At 44.6% G+C, this 25,758-nt stretch overlaps 2 protein-coding genes across 2 annotated transcripts; both read left to right on the forward strand.

The window, feature by feature from the left end:
• The first annotated feature begins 3,805 nt into the window (after positions 1-3,805).
• Positions 3,806-4,747, forward strand: LOC104333406 (olfactory receptor 4S2). Its single transcript, XM_009938909.2, has one exon. It carries the CDS (start codon positions 3,809-3,811, stop codon positions 4,745-4,747), a length of 939 nt encoding a protein of 312 aa, XP_009937211.2. The 5' UTR covers positions 3,806-3,808.
• Positions 4,748-8,554: 3,807 nt separating this feature from the next.
• LOC104333416 (olfactory receptor 4E2) lies at positions 8,555-9,502 on the forward strand. The gene has a single exon (XM_009938921.2). The coding sequence runs from the start codon at positions 8,576-8,578 to the stop codon at positions 9,500-9,502; it is 927 nt and encodes a 308-aa protein (XP_009937223.1). The 5' UTR covers positions 8,555-8,575.
• Positions 9,503-25,758: the final 16,256 nt, after the last annotated feature.

A 25,758-nucleotide genomic window follows, 5' to 3' on the forward strand; every position in this document is an offset into this window, starting at 1 on the left:
ATTAGAAAGACACTCTGGATTAATGCTGTAATTAGGAAGACACTGATGAACTGAATCTTTTGATTTAAAAGACATTATGAAGTCTGTGACAAGCAGGCATTTCCTTTCTATTCTTCTGTCAGCTAGCACAGGCCCAGGCTTGGGGCTCCTGAGCACTAACTGAAACATCAATGTTTAAATAAATACTATCAAAAATACTGAAAATATTGTCCAGGTAGAAGAGCATCCCATTAGTCAGGTATAAACTTGCAGACAAGCTCCATCTGCTCTGGAATGCATTCAGCTGGGAGACAGAGGACCATGGTCACCCGCTGCTGGAAGCAGAGGCCCCTTTCTGCTTGCAGTAAGTGCCTTTTTATGAGAACCACATTGTGGTGTCTTGAATCCATGGGTTAGCAACTGAAAACCTAGTTTTAGGTGACACCTGCATCATTTGCTGATGCAGGTAACAGGAGGGGAATCTTCTTCCCTTCCCCTGCCAGTGCAACAAAGGCTTTCTGCAGTGTTTGAAACAGGTTGGATGGGGCTTTGAGCAACCTGATTTAGTGAAAGATTTCCCTCCCTGCGGCAGAGGGGGATTGGACTAGATGATCTTCAAAGGTTTCTTCCAACCCAAATTGTTCTATAATTCTATGTACTTCACCTACCATTGACGCCATCCTTCCAACCATCCCCTCTATCCTTCAGCTCTGACTCAAGTGTTTTATTTTAATGTTTAGACTAACACAGAATCATAGATCTAATGAAAGACATCTTGCTGACTGTAAGAAATGAAGGAGTCACCAGAGAAGGCATTTGCAGGCAAAATTTCATGTGTCAACAGAAGAAGACAGAAGTGTTTAGGAGCTATTCCAGTATGCAAGACAGCTCCTAGCCCAACAGAACACATTTACATACCCACACAAGGGAAGAAGCGTGTTTTCCATGGGAACTGCTGGTACACCTGCTATTGCAAGAGGGAAGAGAAGAAACCTGAGGATGAAAGACCAAACAAGTTCAGTGCCAGCCAAAGCTGTCATAGGGTGATAAGCTATAGCAGCTCGGGGTCTCCACCTGAGGAGCCCCAATGAAACATGAGACCCTAGCCCCTACCTTGCCAGTAGAAAAACACTAAATCAGCTAAGTGAGAGAGGAAAAGACCTGCTTGGTGCCATCCACAAGTAATTGAAGCACTTTTATTTCTTTATCTATATTGCCCATAAGCACCTGCACCTGTGTTTCACCTTAACTTGACTTAAGTAGGATTCAAGGTTAGAAGCTGTTCCCAGTCCAAGCTAGGGCTTATAACTTTGTGTATATATATAGATATATACACACAAAATTATAAATTTATCTCTATATATTAAAAATAGACTTTTTTTAATGCTTTGGGGGTGAACACCAGAGGTGTTTTTTATGGAGGTCTCGGTTCTGGGTGCTGCTGGGCAAATATTCGACCACAGCTTATGGAAGGTGGCACTGAAAACAACATTAGGCTCCTCTACGCTTCAGTAAGAATTCTTGGAAGAACTTAATACTTGGGTAAAGAGTAGCTTCTGTGTTTTGTATTGTCTCAGTAAAAATACCTGGTACGCAGTAAGGACTAACCACAAAACTTTCTAAATTTTTGAAGTAATTTCCTGTTTTACTTCTTGTTTCAAATTTATACAGCAGGTGATTAAGGGATAGCAGTCTATAGCACGGTTGTGATATTCATTTGTGCTGTCAACATGCAATGGTGAGAACAAGTTAATAAAAAATAAGAATGCATATGAGAAATATTAGCTTAGGACAGAAAACAGAATTCATATACACGTCCTGTGTAAGAGAGTTCTTACTTCAAGGATGTTTGATTGCAAAGGTAAGGTGAATATAAATCTTGCAGATGGTCAGGTGTGATGTTTATTTGAACCAGAAATACTTCCAGGAGAAATACATGTGCAATAGTAAATAAAGTCTATTTATCTGGACAGCATTAAAAAGCCAGCCAGCAAACAAACAAGTAAGCAAGCAAACCCATGGGCAGTGAACAGTTGAGATGACCACACTCCAACATCACACTCCAGAGATTACCCTGGTAGCTGTTCAAAGTACAGTTTTTAGCTCCTTGTCTGCTGATGTTTTCTGACAAAACTTTGTATGCCTCTGGGATCTCATTATTCCTGATAGTCTTGTGCTTCTGCTCTGTGGTTTACTTTAAATATTTCTGCTACAATTTCCCCATCTTGTGAGAGAGAATTGTTCTTGTAGATGCTCTTGGAAGGTGTTTTTTTGGAGAATGAGAAATACAGATAGAGAGTCAGGCTGTTCTTCTCAGCCACTGTAGGTTTCAGAATTGGCAGAGATATGGACTGCTTTCACAACAGCTAAGCAGCAACTTGCAGCTGACACATTTTGATAAATCCACCTAAAGTGGTCAGAGGAGGTCATCAGAGGAGCAATAGCAAGTGAACTCTTGGAAACTGGCAAATATGAACTGTGTAAGTTTTCTGATATTGTTCCTTTGTTTTGTTCAAGCATGACTCAGATCCCACCTTTGAAAATAGGCATTTCTGGTGAGTGGTTTTTGTGAGGTCTATTTTATGAATTAGAAAAAACTCAATTACAGATTTTTCAGCCTTCGTTTTAGTTAGTGTTATATATGCTTTTTTCCTCAGCTATATGCTGTCTCCAGAAAGATCTGTCAAAAGGATGTTGTCAGTGTTACAGACAGGACTCAGGAGCTGATGACAGCACTGCCTACGTGCTCAGTCTTATCTTGTCTGAGCTGAATGTGTCAGGCAACAGTGGGCATGAAACACAAGCTTTGGTCTTCCCCGCTGTGCATTCCCTCTGCTCATAGACGGGCATGGAGATAGGGATGGAGACACTGAAAAGCCTGTCGTCTGCTGCCTTAGTTGGGGTGTAGCCAGAAGGTGAGGCAGAGAGCTCAGGAGAAAGAACTGGGTGTCCTGTGGTTGTCAAATAGATTTCAGACCCCAAAGGGCTTGACATCACAGACAAGGTTATTACACATTTGCCACCTCTATCTTCACGTGTAAGTTGAACACTAGTGATACTCGTGTACCGCATGGGATTGCCGCAGAGGTGAATTCACGGGTGTTTGTGAGTAAAGGAGGGCCACCAGCAGTGCAGTCATTACCCCAGTGTCACTACAGGTGTATTTATTAGCCACTCTATGGCTGGGACCTGGGTGAGCTATACAAACCCCTGCTAACGCACCTTCGATACAAATTAGCTCCAGATTAGTTCATTCATGTGCCCTAAGAAAGGCAGTCCAAGAAAACACTGCCAGCTCTTTCTGTTACTGAACTTATTGGGGTCTCTCATAGCCAGAGAGATAATGAGGAGTAGTTCTGTTGCAAATCTTTAGGGGACTGAAAAGGAAAGTACAATCATTGTGCAAGGACCTTCCTCAGGCCATGATCAAAGCATTGAGACTTGAATTGTAGCCACACTGTCTCTTTTGGTCAACTTTTATTTCCAAATCAACATTATAGGGTAAAAATGGGTCTTGAGGGGACCTAGTAATTAGCTTTCTTTTTTAAAAGAGGCAAAGGTGAGAACTAGGATTCTTGATCCTACCACCCTCCTCAAATAAATAATCTGAGCTTGTTGTTATATACAGCAACAATACATTCCAATTCGGATATCACCTGTAATTCCTTGAGGGAAGCATTGACTTTAAATGGAAGCTGTCCCAAAAAGACAGCAAAGGAAATGTGCTGAATATTTAACATACCAGTGGTCAGGATGTATCTGTACTGATAACGTTCCGTGTCTAATGCCATAGCTGGTGTCTCTTTTCTGTGCTTCAGGTCCTGTCTACATGATGTCTATGGAGAACAAAAACAATGTGACAGAGTTCATCCTCCATGGACTGACACAATATAAGACAGTATCAAAAGTGTGTTTCTCATTATTCTTAGTCTTCTATGCTATCATCATTCTTGGAAACCTGCTTATCATCATTACTGTAAAGACAAGTGAACAGCTGAACTCGCCCATGTACTTCTTCCTGAGCTACTTGTCTTTTGTAGATATCAGTTACTCTACTGTCACAGCTCCCAAACTCATTTATGACCTTCTTGTTGAGAAGAAGACCATCTCTTTTGTGGGCTGCATAGCTCAACTGTTTGCAGGCCATTTCTTTGGGTGCACCGAAATTTTCCTTCTCACAGTGATGGCCTATGATCGTTGCATTGCTATATGCAAGCCGCTTCATTACACAAACATTGTGAGCAAGCATGTCTGTAGCTGGCTGGTGGCAGCTTCTTGGGTGGGAGGCTTTGTACACTCCGTGGTGCAGACCCTGCTGGCCATTCAGCTACCATTTTGTGGGCCCAATGAGATTGACCACTATTTCTGTGATGTTCACCCTTTACTGAAGCTGGCCTGTGCCAACACCTACATCGTCAGTGTCGCTGTGGCTGCCAATAGTGGTGTGATTTCTTTGAGCTGTTTTGTTGTTCTTGTTGTATCCTATGCTGTTATCTTGGTTTCTTTGAAGACACGCTCTTCTGAAGGGCGTCTCAAAGCACTCTATACATGTACTTCCCACATCACTGTTGTAGTTCTGTTCTTTGGGCCATGCATTTTCATCTATATGCGCCCTTCCACCACCTTCTCAGCAGACAAGATGGTCTCTGTGTTCTACACCATCATCACACCCATGCTCAATCCCTTAATCTACACCCTCCGAAACGAAGAGGTGAAAAATGCCATGAAAAAGTTGTGGAGGAGAAAAGTGAAGAGAAGTGAGAAATGAAACAACACAGTGCATAGTTGTAAGATGATATGAGCTTAAGAAGCCATGGGGAGGGAGGGAGAAGTGTTCAGGAGAGACTTTCCAGCAATTTTGCTCTGTTTTAGGCACAACTGTTCAGATTAGGGCTGACACTAAATTCTAGGCTTTAGGTAACTTATCTTCTTTGGAAACTGTCAGTCAAAACTATGTGAGGTTACTGTCAGCTACCAAACCTGAGCTTTAGGGGTGATATTGTGGCATTTACCTTCAGGCACCTCATAGCTGTATCTTGGGTATTTGGGCTTCTCCTGGCATTAGGAGAAACAACCAACTGTTTTGAGAGGTTGTTTTTTCCTACTAGCTCCTGAAAGCTTTGGAGAGTAGCACCTCCTTACATTTCTGCACAAAGGAGTAATGGTGGTACCAAGCTTCCAAGAATACACAAACCTTTCAGCACAGCAAAGCACTGGCAGCTTTTATCTCATGTATTTTGACCTGCTAACATTGAGGTATCTACAACTGAGCAAGCCACTGAAGAAAGTCAACAGCCTTTGGGCAGATAGGACTCATTTAACGGTAAAACAGGACCAAGAGAGAAGTAGGAGGTTATATTAGGTCTCTGCATGAGAGGAAGACGTGGCAGATTGTACTGAAACGGCAGCAAATAAATAAACACCACTATGTAAGTATCAATAATGTTTTCCAGGCAGAGCATCCCATTAGCTAGAGTGAGAACTTTCAGTCAGACAACCTGCAGCTACTCTGTAGCCCATTCAGCTGGGAAATGGTGGCCCAATGTGTTTGAAAAATTGGTTGTTGCCTGCTGCTGGAAGCTATCATACCATTGGCATTCCCTTCCTGCTTATGGTAGATGCCTTCTTATGAATACTACATTGTCATATGCTGAATCCATGAGTTAGCTATTAAAAAGCTGGTGCCAGGTGCAAGTTTTGTCATTTGATGATGCCGATAGCAGGAGGAGAATCTTCTCTCCTTCCCCTGCCAGTGCAATTTCTAGTAATAATAATTAGTATTATTACAGCTCAGTGTCAGTACCATAATTCAACAGCTCCCCAAGCTAATAGCTAAAAGCTTTTCTACAATGGTGAGTCTGAATGTTCCCATTTTTATGTATTTGGTACTTTCTGGTGAATGTGCTATTTCAGTTTTTTTCTCCCTCCTGCCCTTGGTTGCTCAAACACTCATAATCTAAGCTGTCCAGTGACAACAAATGTAAGACAGGCAAATTAACAACCAGGTCCAAAAGAACCTCCTGTCCTATAAAACTAAAATTATGGCTATTCTTGCCTGAATCAATTTCATTTAAAGGAGCCCTGCTGTCTGGCACATTTCTGAGACCTTGAGTTTATGTCATAGGTGACCTTTGCAATTCATCAGGGCAGTAATCCGAGCGTGGTTAAAGACCAAAGACACTGACTGATCCACAATCCAGTGGAATTATCAGGATAGTTGACAACTCACTCATTTGCCTCCAGGTAGTTGGTGACACACAGAGATGAAATACAGCAGTAACTCCTTGTTAGTTTATGATGGTAGTAAAATTAGAAGTAAAACTTCACTACTTAGGCAAAGAATTTTTATAATTTCTCTGTATTTCCAGGCAGAATAGGAAGAGAAAGAGGTAGCAATGACTGACAGAAGAGAAAGGGTTTATCTTTCCTGCTGCTAGGGTGTAAAAACAGGTGTGTAGTCACCAAGATTTCCTTTCTAGATTTCCAGGTTCTTCCTCACTGGAAGAGGCTACTCCTCTCACCCCCTGAAAATGTAGTAGAAATGGCTGTAAAATTCAGTAATCACATTTCTTCTTTTTCTAGATTGCATGCTTTCAGAGACTGGTTCCCAGTCTTTAAAGTTCATGCCATGAGTTTGGTGTATCTTGGCTAGCTGCTGGACACCCGCCCAACCCCTCTCTCACTCACCCTCCTCAACAGAACAGGGGGAGAAAAAGATAAAAAAACTTGTGGGTTGAGATAAAGACAGGGGGATCTCGCATCAATTAACATCACAGGCAAAACAATCAGTTCAAGTGATTTGAACTTGAGCCATAGTTCTCAGTGGCATTTCACCACTGATACCTCTGGTCTGCCCTGACCTTCTTTTGTCTTGGGGAATGAACGTTCCTATTAGCTTATCTCTCATCCTGGTGAGGCATTGATCCAGTCTATCCCTGAGTGACTGCAATTTCCCACCAATGCTACCTGTCCTAGTTCTGCACCTTCTCTGATCTCAAGCAACATTTCCTGGTGCCTGACACCATCTCAGTGTGGGGATTGGTAGTACAACCCTACATTTCTGTTTTTATGACTAGAGACTTGTTTTTTCATATAAAGGGCTTCTAAGTACTTAGAAGTGCATGGTGTCTTCTCCTCTTTATCAGCCTTCAGGACTCCACGCGCAGAAGGCCATTGAGCAAACTGGTGTGTTGTTACACACCAAGGGACCCAGCCACCAAAACTGTTTAATAAGGCCCTTGGGTACCTGCTTGGGGTTTGGTAATGACACAATTCTCACAGGTCCAACTCCACTAGCGAAAAACTATCTTTTGCCTATGTTTAGTACTCAGTATGTTACAGGAGTATTTATATGTTGTGCTGGGATGGGATAACTTTAGGGAGAAAGCAGATGCGAGAAACACAGAGGTCAGTTCAGAAAGCCTTGGAGGTGTTGCCTCCTTGGATCTTTCCATCTAATGATAGATGGACAAAGGGACATTGATACCATCACAGTTATATTTGCCTGTAACCTGCCGGGAAAAGAAAAATAGCTTGAAAACCTCCACAAAACAAATTTCTATGCATCAAGAAACTTAAACAGAAGCCAGGATATGGCAATCACAAACAGGAGGGAGAAGAGTGGAACAGTGCCCTGACCCATTGGAGGAATAACCTGAAACAGATTTGGAGTGAATGATTTAAAATGTTTTCAGACAACAGATGCTGTGGAGTTCAGACTTGAAAGTTCATGTTGTATCAGCATTTAGTAACTGGGTGCAGTGGTTTTTTCCTCTCCTTTCCTTATGTTCTTTGTATCAGCCATGGCATATTAAAGCACATGTGCTTGGTTGTGTTTGTTTATGTGAAAGGCAGAGAGAAATGCTTGGTAATCTGTTGAAAAATATACAGAAAAATTTAAATTCTACTGTGACATTTTGATCATTTGGATCCTTCAAGGTAGCTTCATTTAATATTGATTGTGTCATAGACATCTAGCATGGGGCAGGAATCCGCTCTCCATTTATACTGAAGGACATGTATTTCTAGTTTCAGAGTGGACAAGCTAAGCGGAGAATCTTTTCGCTAATTTAGAGGGATGCAATTAGGAGTAGAACACGGAACATCTCATGGTTGAGCCGTATATTGTAGACATAATGCTTGAGCATGGCAAGCGTTTGCTTTCTATCATGGCACTTTAAACTCCCAATAGGTAAAAGGACAGCATGGCATTTTTCCAGCATTTGTGCCTGTTGTCCTGAGAAAGCAGGATGCAATTCCTCCCTGACAGAATGGGAGCACACGCTTTGTCACACCAACTACAATGCAGAGAAATAGTGGTCAGCGTGAGTTCAGCGGTGAGGGTCAGTGTGGAGGGACCAGAAACCTGAAAAGGGAGTGGGAAGGCAGGAGTAGAGAGGCAAACAGTGCCCTTTGCAAACACTGCTCACCATAATTTATGATGTGACACTGTGCTTTCTGTAGCAGGCAGAACAGCAGTAAATGCATCCTGCTGTCATCATGCATGAACCTTGGAGATGTAGCACATCCCCTTCTCATCCTGGTCAGCCCATGACTTCACCCCCACACGTCTGCTATGGGAGCCTGAGCTGAAGCGATGGCACTGGGAAACTTCTCACGGGTGAAGGAATTCATCCTCCTGGGGCTTTCTGATAAAACGGAGCTGCAAGTCCTCTTCTTCATCCTCTTCTTCCTGGCTTATGCCATGGTTCTGCTGGGGAACCTTCTCATCATTGTGACAGTCAGGTCTGACCCCAAGCTGTCCTCACCCATGTACTTTCTCCTCTGCAATTTGTCCTTTATAGATATCTGCTGCACCACTGTCACCTCTCCCAGGATGCTGGTGGACCTGTTCTCCCAGAGGAAGGCCATTGCGTTTGAAAGTTGTATAGCCCAGCTGTTTTTTCTGCACTTTGTTGGGGCATCAGAGATGTTCCTCCTGACTGTGATGGCCTATGACCGCTACACCGCCATCTGCAAGCCCCTGCACTACACCGCCATCATGAGCAGGCAGGTGTGCTGGGTCCTGGTCTCTGCCTGCTGGGCAGGGGGCTTCCTCCACTCCATCATCCAGACCCTCCTCACAATCCAGCTCCCGTTCTGTGGCCCTAACACAATTGACAACTACTTCTGTGACGTGCCTCCTGTCATTCGGCTTGCCTGCACAGACATCTATGCCACTGAGTGGCTCATGGCTTCCAACAGCGGCTTAATATCCCTGGTTTGCTTCCTGGTGCTGGTCACATCTTACACCTTCATCCTGGTCACAATCAGGGTCCGCTTCACGGAGGAGCACTGGAAGGCACTCTCCACCTGTGCCTCACATGTGATGGTTGTCACCCTCTTCTTTGTACCCTGTATCTTCATCTACCTCCGACCCTTTTCTACCTTCCCCTCCGACAAGCACATCTGTGTGATCTACACTGTCTTCTCCCCAGTGATGAACCCCCTCATCTACACCCTGAGGAATAACGAGGTGAAGACGTCCATGTGGAGATTGTGGAAGCGCTGCAGAGTCTTCTGAAATAAGCTGGGTTTGCAGCAAACCTGGAGTCACTTTCCCAGAGACTAATGGAAGATTAGGGCATGGGAACAGGGTTGGAATCCAACATGGAGGGCAGTATCTGGAATCCAAAGGATTCTTAGTTCCAGTTAAGGAATTTACCTAACCTTGGTTTCTTCAGAGCCCAAGATTTCACTGGTACTTTTAGCTGTTTTGTGGACTTTAGGTCCCCTTAGTCCACCTATGGATTTTTCAGTGCTGCAGGACAGACAAGACATTTTAAAGGTTTTTACTATTCACGTAGCTTTGCAATTAGAATTGCAGTTTCTGATGACAATTAAAACATTCTTCTCTGCACCCTCAAGGAGAAATCAGGAGGACCAAGAATATACAATGACAGCATTACGCAGTGAGCTGTGTGATGCAATGAGTGAATTACAAGTTTTGCTTGGGCAGGGCTCAGATATTTGGGATGGAATTCTAAGGGAAAAGGAATTGTGCTGTGGAATATTGTAGAGTCTAAATAGCAACCATTTGAACACTGGTTCCGCGCGAGTGGGAAGCGTTGAGAAGCCTCTGAACATTGCTTGGAATGAGTAAACCACCATTACACAACAGAACTTGCACTAACATTGTCACTGTTTATTAAGAAACAGGGACAAATGTTTAAGGCATGGTCATTTCTTTTCCATGAACTACAAATCAGAAAGGTCTGAATAACTGTGGTCTTTGTCAGTGTCTTTTTTCTCCTCTTGTCTTGTATTTGCTTTTCTATATCTGTTTCTGTGATGTTCCTCTGTTTCTCATAAAAATGGATGGACTCCTCCCATCACCACAGCCATTTCTCTGCCATGGCAAGCGATTACAACCTGTTCAAAACCATTTCAGATCCCTTCTTAAGACATTACCTGGTGTTACCACAAAAATCTGGTCAGAAAGTAGTTCTGGAGCCTGAGTGACTTCTTTTTCCACATTGTTAGTGAAAGAAAATAATTTCCTCTACTTGCTCTGAAATCATTAGGTCTGTGGAAGAAAAGACTTCAGTGTCCACAGCAACTAGCATTAGGCCTCTAAGTTTTTAGACTGCTTCTTGTTTTTTGGACTGCTTCTTATAGACATTTTAGGAATAATGTGAAATAACAGAGACAAAGTCAGATTCTATTTAAGGCTGGGCTTAAATTTAGCAAAACAACATTTCAGGACAATGTGGAACTGGAAGATTACAGTCGAAGAATCCCAGCATAGTCTTATTCCAGTTTTGGTAACTCCCAGCACTGTAAAAATAAAAAGCAGCTCCAAAAAGGCTTGCATTGGGTTAACAATGGAACTTCTATGGGTATGTATAGATATCGGCAGATCAAAGGTCTATAGGGAAATCTGGCAAGTATCCCAGTCCCTACCAGAGAGATTGACAGGCAGTTACACAGCAGCTTCTGCTTGGCTGATACAAGAACTGCTGAAATGCCCACCCAGATTATTTCCCAATTCGGAAAGCAAGCAACTCTGCCTGTGTTGAAATCCGCTGTTCTAGCAGAATTGAACAGTAGCTACGACAGCAGAATTGGCCTTCTGTCATAACGAAGAAACTGGTAATGGGAAACAGGTCTTTCACCACTAATTTTTAAGACCTGAAGAACACAAGTTTCATACTAACCAGTGTAACTGCTGAATTCCCTCCTGCAAGAAGCAAGAATTAGTTGCTTTTGGTTGGGGTTTTCTTGACCTTAGTGCTTATTATACGCCAAAGACCTGTCTTACCTTAGCCCAACAGGGTGGCATGGCTATACCTGACTCAATCAGTATTTCAGGACACATGAGAGAGCATGGGGTTATGTTTACATTTGGTCACTTGGATCCCCCAATTTGAAGGACAAGGTGTGAGTTTTTGCTTTCTACACTTTACCTCTCTGTGATGTGAGGTACATGATCTCAGAAGTAATCAGCTTCACTTGTGTTGTTCATCCGATCTTTCTAGTTAACAAAGTAGATGTGTATGAACATGTCTATTCTAAGGGAAGATGAACAGTGCCCAAGAAGTGCTTTTTTTTTGACCATGAAGGAATTTTAGACTGATGAGATCGGATGGACTCACTTCTGGTGCAGATTTGGGTGAGATGCGCTCATCCATATTTGGAATAACTTGGGACAGCCTGTGGCTGAAGCTTATAGCTACAATCATGCTCAGCTATTTGATCAGAGCATGTCTTATATCTTGCTGTCACCACATCAATACATAATTCAATGGTATAGTGTTCAATACAATATAACACAAGGCAATACATCATCAACAACTAGCAGCAGTAAACAATAAATATCACACAGTCAAGGATCAACAAAAAACAAGCTCTTCAAATTACGCATATATATATATATATAACTGGTAATATTAAAAGTAAATGTTGAAAACCTGAAACTTTCTAAACAGTTTCATTTGTGTGGGATCATAATTTTCAAAGAAATAAATCCAGCACAAGAATTCTCTCCCTCTCTGACGTGCTATTACTGTGCTTTGGCACCAGATGGCAGAGGCACACATGTGAAATGTATCTAAACGCATCCACTGGTGGAGATTTTGTTCGTAGAACTTTCTTTAGACATATAAGGAGGCGACTTTTTTTAACGTTTCAGAAAATAGTCATAATTCTTTCATACAAGCAAATTAGTGAAATCATGCAAGGGACAATATATAGAGGAAGAAGAAACACAAGCCAGCCATTGTATCTGGGGAGACAGCAACAGTGTTTGGGGAAGAAGACTAAAGAAAAGACAACAGGATTTTGTTATGTGATGTGTTTTTAATAGCTGACATTTCCACCTTGGAGTAATTAAGTTTCTGTACTCCTTTAGCAAAATTTATCCTTTATGAGGATAGCAATTAGATCACCAAATCCCTCAGAAGTTCAGTGTGCCAAGAGGAGAACACAGTAAGTTTCTGTATGCTGGAATGACTTAGGGTTGGATTCATCCCACCTCAATTAGGGCATCCAAGTGCAGCATCTCATTCTGGAGCGTGGGTGGTTCAAGGGCTCTCAATAGAGAAAAAGATACCTTTAAAGTGGAAAAAATAGTGAGAGTTCAGTGTGAAAAAGTTGGTGCCATCTAGCAGTAAGCATGTACAAGTGTTATCTGAGTCTGATCTTGTCATCCAAGCTCCCTCCATACTCAGTGGAGAAAGGCAGTTCCTGGAAATCACAGAATCACACAGAATCACAGAATGGTCGGGGTTGGAAGGGACCTCTGTGGGTCATCTAGTCCAACCCTCCTGCCAAAGCAGGGTCACCCAGAGCAGGCTGCACAGCACCGCGTCCAGGTGGGTCTGGAATGTCTCCAGAGAAGGAGACTCCACAACCTCCCTGGGCAGCCTGGGCCAGGGCTCCGTCACTGATTCATCCCCCCCCTCAGGAAGACTCACTCTTTGAAAACACTGCTTTCTTTCTCTCTGATGAATATAGAGGAAGCCTGATTAAACAGGTCATTTATGTACAGTGAAAGTTCAGTAAGGAAATCTTCCTATATGTTTACCCCAAGTGTTTGACACATCCGAGTGTTTGAAACAGTTCGTTGTGGAGACTTACTTCATGGATTGGTGTGGTGTGGAAAATGGCGTTATGGCGTGGGACAAAACTGTGGGCTTCGAGGGTAAGGCAGGTGGATTTCCAGGGCAGGCATTTTTATGCATGTATTTGCCATTTCAGACATGCCTTGTCCACGTCTGTTAAGTGCAGTGCATCCCAAATACGGCTGGTTTGCTGTGCACGTGGAGATTGTCAGAGCAACACGGTATTTCACAGCTGCAGCCATCTCTGGGCATAGCTGTGCGGTAGATCCAGAAACACCTGGCTTACTGAGTATATACAAGTAGGATTCATCTCTCTGAAGTCAAGCTATTTAAATATTAGGTGACTTGATCTAATCTAGTTGTCTAGGCTCCCTTTACAATAGAGGAAAGAAACAGACCCTTTCAGAAGATAAATAATCATCTCTCTTACAAACTCTTCCTAGGGGTCCTGAGTTGTCTTCTGAATCTGCTTGTCCATAACCTTTCACTGCAGAGAGAGCTGATAACCTAGTTACTGACAGGTGAGATTTTTTGCATCCTGCATCTCCTCCATCTTACTTGCATCGAAACTTGTTGCTTGTGCTGCAGCAGTGATCTGAGATATTTGATCTGCCCAGGGCACAGGGACAGCTCTGAAAATGCTGTACAAAACGAGCTGAGTGGCCATAGCACCAGCTACATGTCTGTCTTTTGTAGCCATCACTGCAGTTTCTAATTCCAATTTGAGACTCGGACGATGGCAACACGGAAGACTCTAACAGCTTTCCTTTGCAGACTGTCCAGACTTTCAGCCTTGTGGCTCGGGGGCACACAGATACCAGCCCATTTGTAATGTCCCCAGGATAGATACGTGGGGGAGACTAGATGGAGAATAAACTTGTGCCTTGATCCCAACCTTCTTTTCTGAGCAGGTGAATTGCTGCAAGGAAGTGAGAGGCTTTCCACTTCCCTGTCTCTCCTCTGGCAGAGCGCGATCTTAAATTGGCCCTCACTCCCACACCAGGAGAAAGAGGAGGAAAATCAGAAGCACTGATGAGTCATTGATCCTCCTGGTCAAGACAGATAGCCAAATATCTCCTATCTCTGTAGAAATGGTATTCCTTTTCAATGGTGAATTCCTGCTTCTGTAATCTTCCTTTGTATTAGAGATAAATGTTTAGTAAAATGTCCGCTGGGTCAATTAGGGTAAATGTCAATTGAGAAAAATAAAAATGTATAATTTTGATAATATTGAATAATTTCAGTAAAGTTTTTGTTAGATGTTTCAGAGTGTGCATTATAGAAACCATGCACAATCATATAATATTTTATAATAGTATTTAAAAACAGATAAAACTAGACAGGAAAATAGGCATGAATGGTGTTTTGTCTTTCTGAGGCAAATGCTTCAATGTTACAAGATACCAACTCCCCAAACTTATCTGGCATTTTGAAACTTGTGATCTAAAATGTAATAATGGATTCATGTCAGACTATGCCAGCTGACTAGCTATGCAGCTAGCTTAAAAGAAGGAAAAACAGTTTAAAATGTGCATAGACCAGGATCACTTACATGATTGGGAGAAACGTCTCATTCGGTGCAAAATGCTGTATCTAAACTGAGGACAAACCCCCAGATCTTAGCTGATACGAATGAGCGCAGCTCCTGTGAAGACCAAGTAGCTAAGGTGTAGGTTAGAGGCAATCACCTGTAACGCAGAGAGGCTAGCGTTGGGTAAACGTGCTCTATTCTGCTGACATGGCCCAGCTCTGGTGAATCACCACCACCTCTGGTAAAATCCTTTGGCTAAACAGTACTCCACTGCAGTATTTTTTCCAGAACTTCTTGTGTTGTAGAGTATTAACACCTCCACTTAAGATACTGGGTAAAAACTTTTGTAGAAAAAATAACTTTTGCACCACTGAGGCTTATAAACCAAATCCTCAGAACAGGGTAAGCACAGCTACGGGAAACAGGTGGAAAAAGCTTCAGCTGTTGCAAATCAATGCAAGCCTAATCAGAGCTGTGGTCCAGTTGTTCAGCTGATGTTAATTTGTTTTGTTTCATTTGTTCAGCACGTGTAAATCAGGAGCATCAAGAGGTCAGAGCTGCTAGAAGCTGCTAGAGTGAGCTCATGTCTGAGGTAAGCAAGTGCTGTCTCTGGGAAAAGGTCAGAACTTCTCCTAGCAGAGAGAGGTAGTCAAGAGTGTGAGTGATGTTGCAGTGACAGCCCTTGGCCAAGTATCTTGAAGTTGGGGGGGGCCTCTGTACCCTAGAAATGCTGCTGCAGCTGCTTACATACAGCAAGTGCAAACTGGCAGTGGCTCTTCTGTCAGTTAAGGGACCTATTTTCCTATTTGTAAGGAGTCTGTGTAACTAAAAAACCAGATTACTCCTATTGTCATTCAGTCTCTCAAGAAGCCTGGGGGTTTTAGCAGATTGTGTTAAGTTAGAACTGTTGCTTTGGGATCTGCAGATTTTTGAATTAGGCTGAAAGGCCCTGTGTGTGTTATCCAGGTGAATGTAAGGAAACTAATAGATGGGGCAGCAGGATCAGAGGGGACTGGGATAGGAGACTGAGTCCTCCTGCTCAGAGAGGCAGAAGGGATGTCACCAGCAATCTTCACTGTTTCTGTTACTTACTGGTATTCATGAACCTATTCATAAATATCTAAACCTGGATTTGTGGAATATTTAATTAGTTTTAAGCTCTCCTGCTACATAGTGTCAGTCCCTGTTACCTGTTTCCTCACATTGAAATTGGCCTGCAAGGTGCTGGTTGGCCTCCCCAAAGGCACAGAGGCTTGGCATATCTACTCTAAATCATTTCTTAATACTGGTGTTGCTTTGTGCTGAACTTGCCACTGGATCTTACAGTGGAAGTAGTAAATCCAGGGATGTTTTTTAAAAGAGGAATAACCATAATGTAAAAGGCAAAAAGTGAAATTTCAAGTGGTTGATGTAGAAATAAGTCTGTATTTGTGCCTGTCACACTAATCTAAGCATGTAAGATTTATCAACTGAAAATAATTGGGAATGTAATTATTTCCCAGGAACAGCTTATGGGAAAGGTGTCTCTGAATCTGTGTGGGGGTGAGGGCAGGCTGAAACAGCAGAGGTGGCTGTGCTGTAAAACGGCACTGGTGCAGCTGGATGCTGGGGAGATTTCACAGGATGGCGATGGTGGTGAGTCTAGGAGCAGAACTATCCTGAGGACATGTCTGCTGAGGACATGTAGACTAGTTTTATCTTCGCAATATCTGATCACCTTGCTCAAATGAGGTATGTCCTAGCACCAGGTTGGGGTAGCGCTGTCAGTCATTGCCAACACTCAGTCTGCACCCCTGCCTGGAGGCCAGGCCAGTCCTCCAGCTGCTTGTCTTTATCCTGCCCTCAACTACACTTCTTGCTCTTGCTTTGGGCCCTTGCTTCCCTTACTCATGCCTTTTCCTTCCCCTGCATTATAATGTCTCTTTTTACTCTCTCCTTCCCTTCCCCTGCCTGTCTTCCATCCCAAGCCAGAATCCTCCCACACAGCCAAACCCACCCCACCACTGTGGTTTGCTTTCTTCCCCACACACCCCAGAGTCTTCCTCAACCAGGTCACTTGCTCTGCCCATTCTGCCCCAGCTTGGCATGTACTCCACAGCCTGTAGCAGTGTTGGCTGCAGCTGGTTCAATCACCCAGATGTATAGGTTCCCTCACCTCCAGGTTCTGGCGTCGCAGCAACAGTCAGATTATCCTTGGCCCTGAGGTTTTTTCCCTGTCTGAAAGACATTTCAATATAACGAGGCCAGAGCTGATGTTCACTGGTGGATGCAAGCGGTGCCTCTGCATGGTCTGCTGTTGTGTAAATACATTCTGGGGTGCCAAAGGTCTTTTTGGAACAGGGGACTGAATCCTGTGTTTCCAGGTATTTAACTAGCAGCCTGCATTTGGGTCTGTGGGTTGATACATATGGGGAGATGGGATGGAGATGCCTTTGGTTGTTGATATCGTAGGGAAAACGGGAGAGCACGTGAGGATTTGGGAGCCTTCATCAAACTATGGGGTGCTTGTGGGGCAGGGTTTGAGGTATGAGCCGCATTGGCAGAGCTGGAGGGGTTGGCTGACAGACTTCTCAGCAGTTACCTGAAAACTGCCAACCCTGAAAGCAGAGTGTTGTGCAGGAGCAACTTGGGGGTGGTCAAAAGACTGCAAGAGGTTGCCCAGAGAGGCTGTGGAGTCTCCATCCTTGAAGATATTAAGAACCTGGTTGGACGCGGTCCTGGACAGCCTGTTCTAGCTGATTCTACTTGAGCAGAGGCGTTGAACTGGATGATCTCAGGAAGTCCCTTCCAACCTCAGTGATTTAATGATTTAGTCATTCTGTGACATGTTAACAGACAGCCCTGAAGAGCTGCAACTTACTGCTCACTACCAAGGAGACTGGCAATTGTGTCCTGGTTTTCCTGTTTTGGGAGGGGGCTCTTCCTTTCCCGCCCCTTCATAACCACAACCTTCTGCCACTCTGTACATCTATCAGGATCTGGCCATGCTGGGGTCGTGGCTGTTTTGCTGCCACAGGTGATCTGCTGCCCAAGGCAACCTGTCTGCCCTGACACACCAGAAGAGGTGGCAAAGAGGGACCAAAGTGGACAGAATTTACATATTGGGTACAATAAGAGACCCTTTGGGTGGCGAGCAGGTAGATTTTTGAAAAGTGCATGCCCAAGTTGAGTGACTTTTTTTCTTGACAGTGTTTCAGTCTTTGTTGTAGTTTCGATCTCGGAGACCGCTGAGAAAATTCAAGACTCAGTCTTGCCTCAGAGTCACACTCCACAGCACAAGGTTGCGGAGCGAACCCTGTGGATTTTAAAACTAGAAAGGACCTTGCTCTTTGTCTGTGGGATGTACACTGTCCCATTTCGCTTACTTTACTCTGAAAGCTTTCTTCATATGAGGCAATCTGTTTCACAGTCTGTGTCAGTGATGGACATTTTTGTTCAACACAGGATTTCTCAATTGCCATCTTTTTCTCTCAGCGGTCCGGTATTTACCATTAAGAAGAAATGATTGTGCTGGGGAGCCAGAAGAGAAAGACCATGCAAAATGGGCATGCCAGGCTGTAACTACTAGTTGATGACTAACAGTTTTTGTCTGATGACAAAGTCCCCATCAGAACAAGTGCTGAATTTCAGCTGTTTCTTTTTGTTCTATCTGTGATTGCAAAGCTGTAATTTCCTACTTTCTTTTTTTTTTAAGTTCCGCATATCCTCTAGGGGAAGTGCCTGCTGTTTCCTTTGCTTTTGTATGAGCAAACACTATGCAGATCATGGCCTGTATTGGTTTGAAATAATCACTGATTTTGACAAGGAAGCTAAATGTAAATTCTGTGTCGCTTTTGGGAGCCTGTGTCTCAAGACAAGCAATTTAATAGAATTGATTTGTCTCTCCAGGAAATAGCTTGGGATGACTTTTAATAAGGCCTCAGTAGATGCTGTTAAAAAGTTGGTGCCTGACAAATTGTGATGGTGCAACTTGGCAAGTTAGTTTATAAGTGTGTGTAAATTGGGTCCACTGTGCATCATTAAAAGCTCAACTTCTTTTTCTCCTGGAAATTAGCAGCTCTCTGAGCTTACACTTGGGTTTGGCTATTGCCCTAATCTAGAGGACAGTGAAAGACAGCCTCAAAGGAAAAAAAAGTCCCTTGAAAATTGGCAGGATCTGTACATTTCATTTGTTAAATCCCACAAGAACTGAAGAGATCTGGTCTAATCAATTTTATTTAAAGATTATGGGTCAAGCAGAGCTATCTGCGTTGCACTGTTGGGGGTGCAGCTTTAAAATTGCTTGGATTGGGCTGGTTTCAAATATCTTTTGTGGGGTGACACTGGAAACTAATGAATCTGGTCTTCACAGCAAGAACTAAACTCAGAAATGGTTCTTGGCAAAGATAAGGCCAGTCCAGAGCCGTCCCAGGGCTCCTGCAGAACTCTTCTGGCTGGTCTTTCTTGCCAGAACCACTTGCCATTCACTAGGCCATGGCAAGCATACAGTAAATTAAACTTATTACAGTAACAGCACGGCTGAGGAAGCTTTTGTAAGTGTTGATAATTCTTCATGAGAGCTTAAAGACTGTGTTTGCATGTGGCACACACTGGTGGCATATATATTTCACAGGCATGATAGTCCTTGGGGGTTAGGCCTTTGTAATGTTGGACTAGCAATGTCACAAATAACCTTGTTAAATGGAATGCCTGATTAGATTAGGTGAAAAGAATCTCTCTAATACTGTCCTGTGCTTCTACTTCTGACAACACAGCTAAGAACATTCCTGCAAATACACAAGTGAGCACTAGATATGGAGTTGAGAGAGAGCAGCAAAAGGTGCTCACCATAGCCACTGGTGACTGCCACCTGGATGGGGCCAATGCATCCCACCCCAAAAGAAGCATTGAAGATTTGACACAAACCTATCCTTGAAGATGTTTATACCTGCACGCATTACCACATTGCCATGTTGCAGAAGTTTGCGTTTTGGTGAGACAGCTACCTACCACATGTACACGACGCTGGTGGCCAGCAATAAACAGTTTAGCAGAATGTCACGCATTATCACAAACCCAAGTGTGGTAGGGGTTGGAAGGGACTTCTGTGGATCATGTAGTCCAAACCCCCCTGTCAAAGCAGGGTCACCAAGAACAGGCTTGGTAATACCTTGCCAAGGTGGGTTTTGATTCTGTCCAGAGAAGGAGACTCTACAACCTCTCTGGGCAGCCTATTCCAGTGCTCTGTCACCCTCAGAGTGAAGAAGTTCTTCCTCATGTTCAGGTGAAACTTCCTATGGCTCAGTTTAAGCCTGTTGCCCCTTGTCCTGTTGCTGGGCACCACTGGAAAGAGTCTGGCCCCATCCTCCTGACCCCCACCCTTCAGATATTTAGAGGCATTTCTAAGGTCCCCTCTCAGCCTTCCCTTCTCCAGGCTAAACAAGCCCAGCTCCCTCAGCCTTTCATCATAGGAGAGATGCTCCAGTCACCTCATCATCCTTGCAGCCCTCCGCTGGACTCTCTCCAGTAGTTCCCCATCTTTCTTAGACTGGGGAGCCCAGAACTGGACACAGTGGGGCCTCACCAGGGCAGAGCAGAGGGGGCTGGATGGCCGGCTCCTCCTCTGAGATGTGCTGGCTGTGCGGCTCCTGCTCTCTCTCCTTGGGGTGTCCCACTTTGCAGGCCTGGGCCTGGGGCCACCCCGCACTGTGCTGCTGGGGGAACTGCAGGTCCAGGGCAGCAAGCTGGAGTGGGCGGCACAGCTCCAGCAGGGACAGGGACTCCTCAGTGGGGTTGGTATCCCCCCACAGCCTCCACACTTCCTTCTCCCTGGTGTTGCCCACAATGGCGTTCGCCTTCACCTGCAGCGAGGGGCACAGCCTGCTCCGCAGCAAGGGCTGGCTCTGGCCTGGTCGGATGAGCTTGGGCAGGACACAGCAGCCCTGCTGCTGCACTGCTTGCTGCTGGGACAGCTGCACTGGCACGGGCAGGACCCCCAGCTGCACCTCCAGCCTTTTCCTGGCCACGTGCATCTTCAGGACTGAACGGGCTCTGCTCACACACCCGGCTCTGAGGGAGCAGGCAGAGCTCCTCTCCATGGAGGCTTCTCCATCCTGAGTCAGGCACATGTCTCTCCCGCTCTCGCAGGACTTGAAGCTCTCGAGGGAGCAGGATGAGGTGCAGCCAGAGCAGGAGAGGTGGCCCCACCCCACCACTGCCTCCAGCTCCTGGCATATGTCCTGCCAGGTGTCCGCATTTGGTGTGGCTGAGGCCCCGTTCCCAGTATATGCCAACAGCAGCAGCTTCTGCAGCTCCTGGGCAGCCTTCATGCAGTGGGTGCAGCTGGGGCTGCAGGGACAGGGCACCCACAGGAGCACCTGCAAGGCAGGGAGAGGTTGACTGAGCTGTGGGGGCCAGGGGCACTGGGACCACCCAGGGACCGTCCACCTGGGCTGCTCGGCAGCGGGGCTCGGCTACTCTGAGAGGCCCTGGCCTGTCCTGGGGATGTTCCTGTGCAGCCCCGGGGGGACCCGCAGGGGTCTCCAAACTGTCTCCGCTTGCTGCCTCCATCTCCGGCGTTGCTGGCTGCAGCTGTCACCTTGTGGGCACAGGAGTGTGGCAGTGTCACCTGCCTGGGGCCAGCCCCTGCCAGCGCTGGCCACGAGCGGCCCCTTGGCCCCGAGAGGACTCGTGCCTGTTGGCAATGGCTGATGGCGAGCAGGATGGCCCTGGAGCCAGGAACAGGATGCTGAGGCCAAGAAGAAAGCTGTTGTTGCTCAAGTGCAGAGTCTGACAGTGGAAGCTGTGGGAGGGTGGCACATGTCTTACACTGCTGCTACTGCGAGGTCACAGTTCTGTGGGTGGGGGCACCTCAGTCCCGCATCACGCCAGCGCTAGCTGCTAATACCAGCCGGACTGTCATTGTTTGAGGGTTGTGTTTCACATGTTATGCTTCTATTTCCCTCTGCCAAATTCATGTTAACGAGTGGCAATCCTAAATCTGTACAATTATAGCTTGCTTTGTTAGCCATTGTTTCTGCAATGCACTCGGGCGTTAGCATGGTTATGACCATTACCACATTGATTAGTACAAATAAAGTAAGCCAGGTTCTACAGGCTGTACGTCAGGGTTGTCAACGTATAATTTGGATGAGATTCAAGCTGATTACTCCTTCAAGAAGGAAAAGTATTCTTGCAGTGACTGACCCAGTCTCCATGGAGGTGTTTTGGTATCATTCCCGCTACTGTTCCTGGAAAGGTCAATAACACAAGTCTTAGCGGGGAGACTCTAGACTGGCTACCCCTTCCAGAGAGTGGCTAGGGTATGTCTACCTAGTGCTAGCACTATGTTTAGCTCCACTGAGCTACAGCAGGTGAACGCTTATAGCCCTGAAGAAGTCCACTAAAATTAAAAGGTAATAGGGCTCCCCGCTGTCCCAAGGGTCTGTGCCCCGTGCCCAATACGCTCGGTGTCAGGGGCTGGTCACTCATTCAAGGACACTCCTGGTCCTCAAAAGCTACCTGCTTTGCCGTGATCTGACTTAATAGGGTCCCCCCCAGTTAGGAAGATGTGCCACAGATACTCAGTCTCACTCTTGGCAGGCTTCTGCCCAGACTTTTCTTGCAGATTGGCCAGTTCAAGGGGATCCCATGGAGTGGTTTTGATGGTGTCTCTGCAGTTGGCCCCTTGGCGTCCAGCAGATACCTCAGCTTTAGTGATAGGGACTGCCTTAAATTCTGATTCATCTCTCTCCCTCTTCTCGCTAAATTCTTGGTCAAGGTCCTGCCACGTATGTCCATCCCAGTCTTCTGGGGACACAATTAGCTTACGGATCTTCACAGGATCTGGGGTTTTGGGGGCCCAAGTTATCGTGAATTCTTGTTTGTCCTCTACTCTTTCTTGCTTTTCCTTTTCCTCTCCCAGGTGTTTCTGCAATGGTTCTATTTGCAGAGAGCAAACTTGAACTGGGGAGCCCAGAACTAGATGCAGTATTCCAGATGGGGCCTCACCAGGGCAGAGCAGAGGGGGAGAGACCCTCCCTCGACCTACTGGACACACTCTTCTTAATGCACCCTAGGATCCCATTGACCTTCTTGGCAGCAAGGGCACCCTGTTGGCTCATTATGTTGTACTAAGCTTGGATTATCAGCACTGGGCTTTAGACATATGGTGTCAGTTTAAAAATACCGAAAGGAAACAGTAGGAGGCCTCTTTCCGGGGCCAACATTAGCACATCATCTCTTGGCTGTTGGTACAGCAATGTAATTTGAAGCCTTCCTCCACGCAGGGATTTGACATGAGATCTTGCCCTCTTGTGGCTGCTCAACAAAAAGATAGGTAACAGTCAGTCAGTGGAAGTGGCACGACACCAGTTTAGGAAGAAAAAAGGGCACAGTCGCAATTCTTCTCACACCTATGGATGAGTTTTATTTCTCATTGTATCTTGTTTCTGGCATCTGGGTTTATTACAAAATAATTAGCTCCATTCTTTGTTGCAAAACTTCACGGGAAGTATGATGGTCCTAGAGCTAACTGCAGTACACAGAGCGAGATCGGGACCATGTGGGTTTATTCCAGCCAGGACCATGGCAGGACAGGCCCGTGCTTTGTAACCCTTGGAGAGCTCCAATTTATCTTCTGACAGATACACAGAAGTCTTAATTTTCTAAGTTGCACACTGCAAACACAGCAAACAGGCTTTAAGAATGATCGACAAATAGTATGATTCATGTTAACAGTGCAGAAGTTAAGGGCAGGCAATACTTGGAATAGGGACAGGTCTGGTTCTGTTCCTGTACATCATACGGGAAGTGGAGCTCCCATAAATGAAGGTGTAATGCGTGGATGCTTTCTGGAACCAGAGGGGAATCACAGAATCACAGAATAGTAGGGGTTGGAAGGGACCTCTGTGGGTCATCTAGTCCAACCCTCCTGCCGAAGCAGGGAATTTTCATTAGCTTTTCAAAGTAGTGTTGGTAATTTACATTTCTTCCTATGCCAGGGTACACATCTACTTCAAGAGGTGCATGGATTTCACAAGTGGTTTCTCTTCTGTCATTTCTGTAGGGGCTATACAAAACTAAAAGGTTGCTCCTGTGCAAGAATTAGAGATTGCTCATGAAGTCAGCATGGAAGGCATTTACACTGGCACATGATGCTGTGCTCTCTCCCCTTGCAACACCTGTACAACTGCTCCACAGCAGTCACTCAGGTTCTGCTCTTTACCCTGCAAAGACACTGTTGCCACTGCCCTCGTCTAGGGTATGCGCTTTTGCAGAGTAGCTGTTGTGACATTTATTGTGACCCAATATGTGTAAGCAACTGACTTCAGTCTCCAGAGCCAGATTTGTGATCAAGTAATTTTAAGGCTGTAGTTTAGTTTAAAGAAATCAGAACAGTGGAGCCTTGTGAGATGTAAAACTTCAGTAACCTGGATGGCACCTGAGGTGGGCTGGCAGGACCTAGGGAGAACACCATCATCTGTTTCTTTTTCCTGGGGTTAGACTCAAGTATCATACCACAGCCCTTTAAAAAGGTCCTACAACATGAAAGTCACAGGAATCAAAGGATTCAGGGTGAAGAAACAGTTTATCATATTTCTAGCCCCCTTTGACAATATTCTTTAAAAGGTAGTTCCAGGAAAGCTTCAGAGACGCTGCTCCCCAGATACATCCTCATGCGTTTATAAAGCCTCATTAAAGAAAAGAGGCGCTTGCCCTTGCAGTCAGGTTAGCAGCTTTGCCAGTGCTTGCAGACATCTGTATGAATATTCCTACGCTGCTAAATCTGGACCCATCACTTCCTTAATAGATGATGTTCCTGAGTCTACAGTGAAATAATTTTTCTGACATACGTAGATGTTCTAATCAGATGTAGAAAGAAGAAAAAGGATAGTTGCATTTCCTGGAGGTACAGACAACTTTATATGACCAGTAATTAGTTCTCTGTAGCAGTGAGCATTTCTGTGTTAAGTTTCTGTTGTATTTCACCTGAATAAGTTTCCCATTTTAAGAACAAGTGATGCTGTGATTTAAAGCACTGTATGCCCTTTATTTCTACTGACTACAACACTTCTTATGGCAGTTTAAGCTCTCGCTTCTGTCCCTTTCAAGCTGGAAGCAATCTTCAATGAGAACATGAGACAGTAGACAAGCCTGTCTCAGACGGGGTATGATAGTCACCTATTTAATTTGTTCTCTGTATCCCTTACAAATGAGAATGTGTTACAGTATTCATACTGTCTCATAATCATGCTCTAATCTGCAAACAAGGAGGTGCTTGTGCTGAACTTTGCTTCATCTCTCTATAGGACTACTAAGTAAATCGTTACCATAGGTACTGAGTTACATATGATATAGCAATGCAGGGTAGATGGAAAGATCCTTCAATGCCAACTCTTCCTAGACTTCTTTGAACTGGGAAAAGGGGGGCTTCGGGGAGAAGTCCAGCTAGATTCTAAAAGTACTAATACTGTTATGGAAATCTGTAGGGTAAAATTTATAGGATTGAGGGAGACCTTTAACTGGTTACTAGATCCCACTGAATAAAGCTGAAAAAACCAAAGTGCATCTGGGGTATACTACCTGTCTGTTGATTACCAGGGATTTAATTCTCCTGTGACAGCATTACTTGCTTAAAAAAAATTAGGTCTTTACCTCAGCTAGTAATGTAGACCCCTTTGGTGATACTATTACCACTAAACAATTTATACTGAAACAATTTATAGAGATGTGTACTGTGCTCCCCTTGCTCACAGTACAGCTACCTTCAAAGCCCAGTCAGGCTGCTGGGGGCTGTGTCCAACCAAGCTAGCCACCACAGAGGCGATATCTTTGTCTTCAGCTTTCAGCTGTTCAGTCTGAGAAGATGGTTTGCAAGAATTAAACTTTTTTGATTAATCAATCACTGTTAAGTTTAATGCCTATATTTTGCCTTTTGCATTAGGTATATGTGAGTAAAATTTAGATTCTGAATATGGCAATGCAAACTTGCAAATATTTTTGAACTAAAAACAGACAAAAAAAAAATCACACTCTTTAGAATGGAGATGCAATTTTGACTAAGTTATGACTTCTTTTTTCTGCCAGGTAAACCTCTGACAAAAAAAAAATCACACTCTTTAGAATGGAGATGCAATTTTGACTAAGTTATGACTTCTTTTTTCTGCCAGGTAAACCTCTGCAATCATTTCCGCAACAAAAGATAGG

Source organism: Opisthocomus hoazin, chromosome 7 (genome assembly GCF_030867145.1).
Source record: "Opisthocomus hoazin isolate bOpiHoa1 chromosome 7, bOpiHoa1.hap1, whole genome shotgun sequence".
NCBI classification, from domain to species: Eukaryota; Metazoa; Chordata; class Aves; order Opisthocomiformes; family Opisthocomidae; genus Opisthocomus; species Opisthocomus hoazin.

Coding starts and splice junctions, on each gene's coding strand:
- LOC104333416 (XM_009938921.2), top strand. CDS start 8,576: ATGGCACTGGGAAACTTCTCACGGGTGAAGGAATTCATCCTCCTGGGG.
- LOC104333406 (XM_009938909.2), top strand. CDS start 3,809: ATGATGTCTATGGAGAACAAAAACAATGTGACAGAGTTCATCCTCCAT.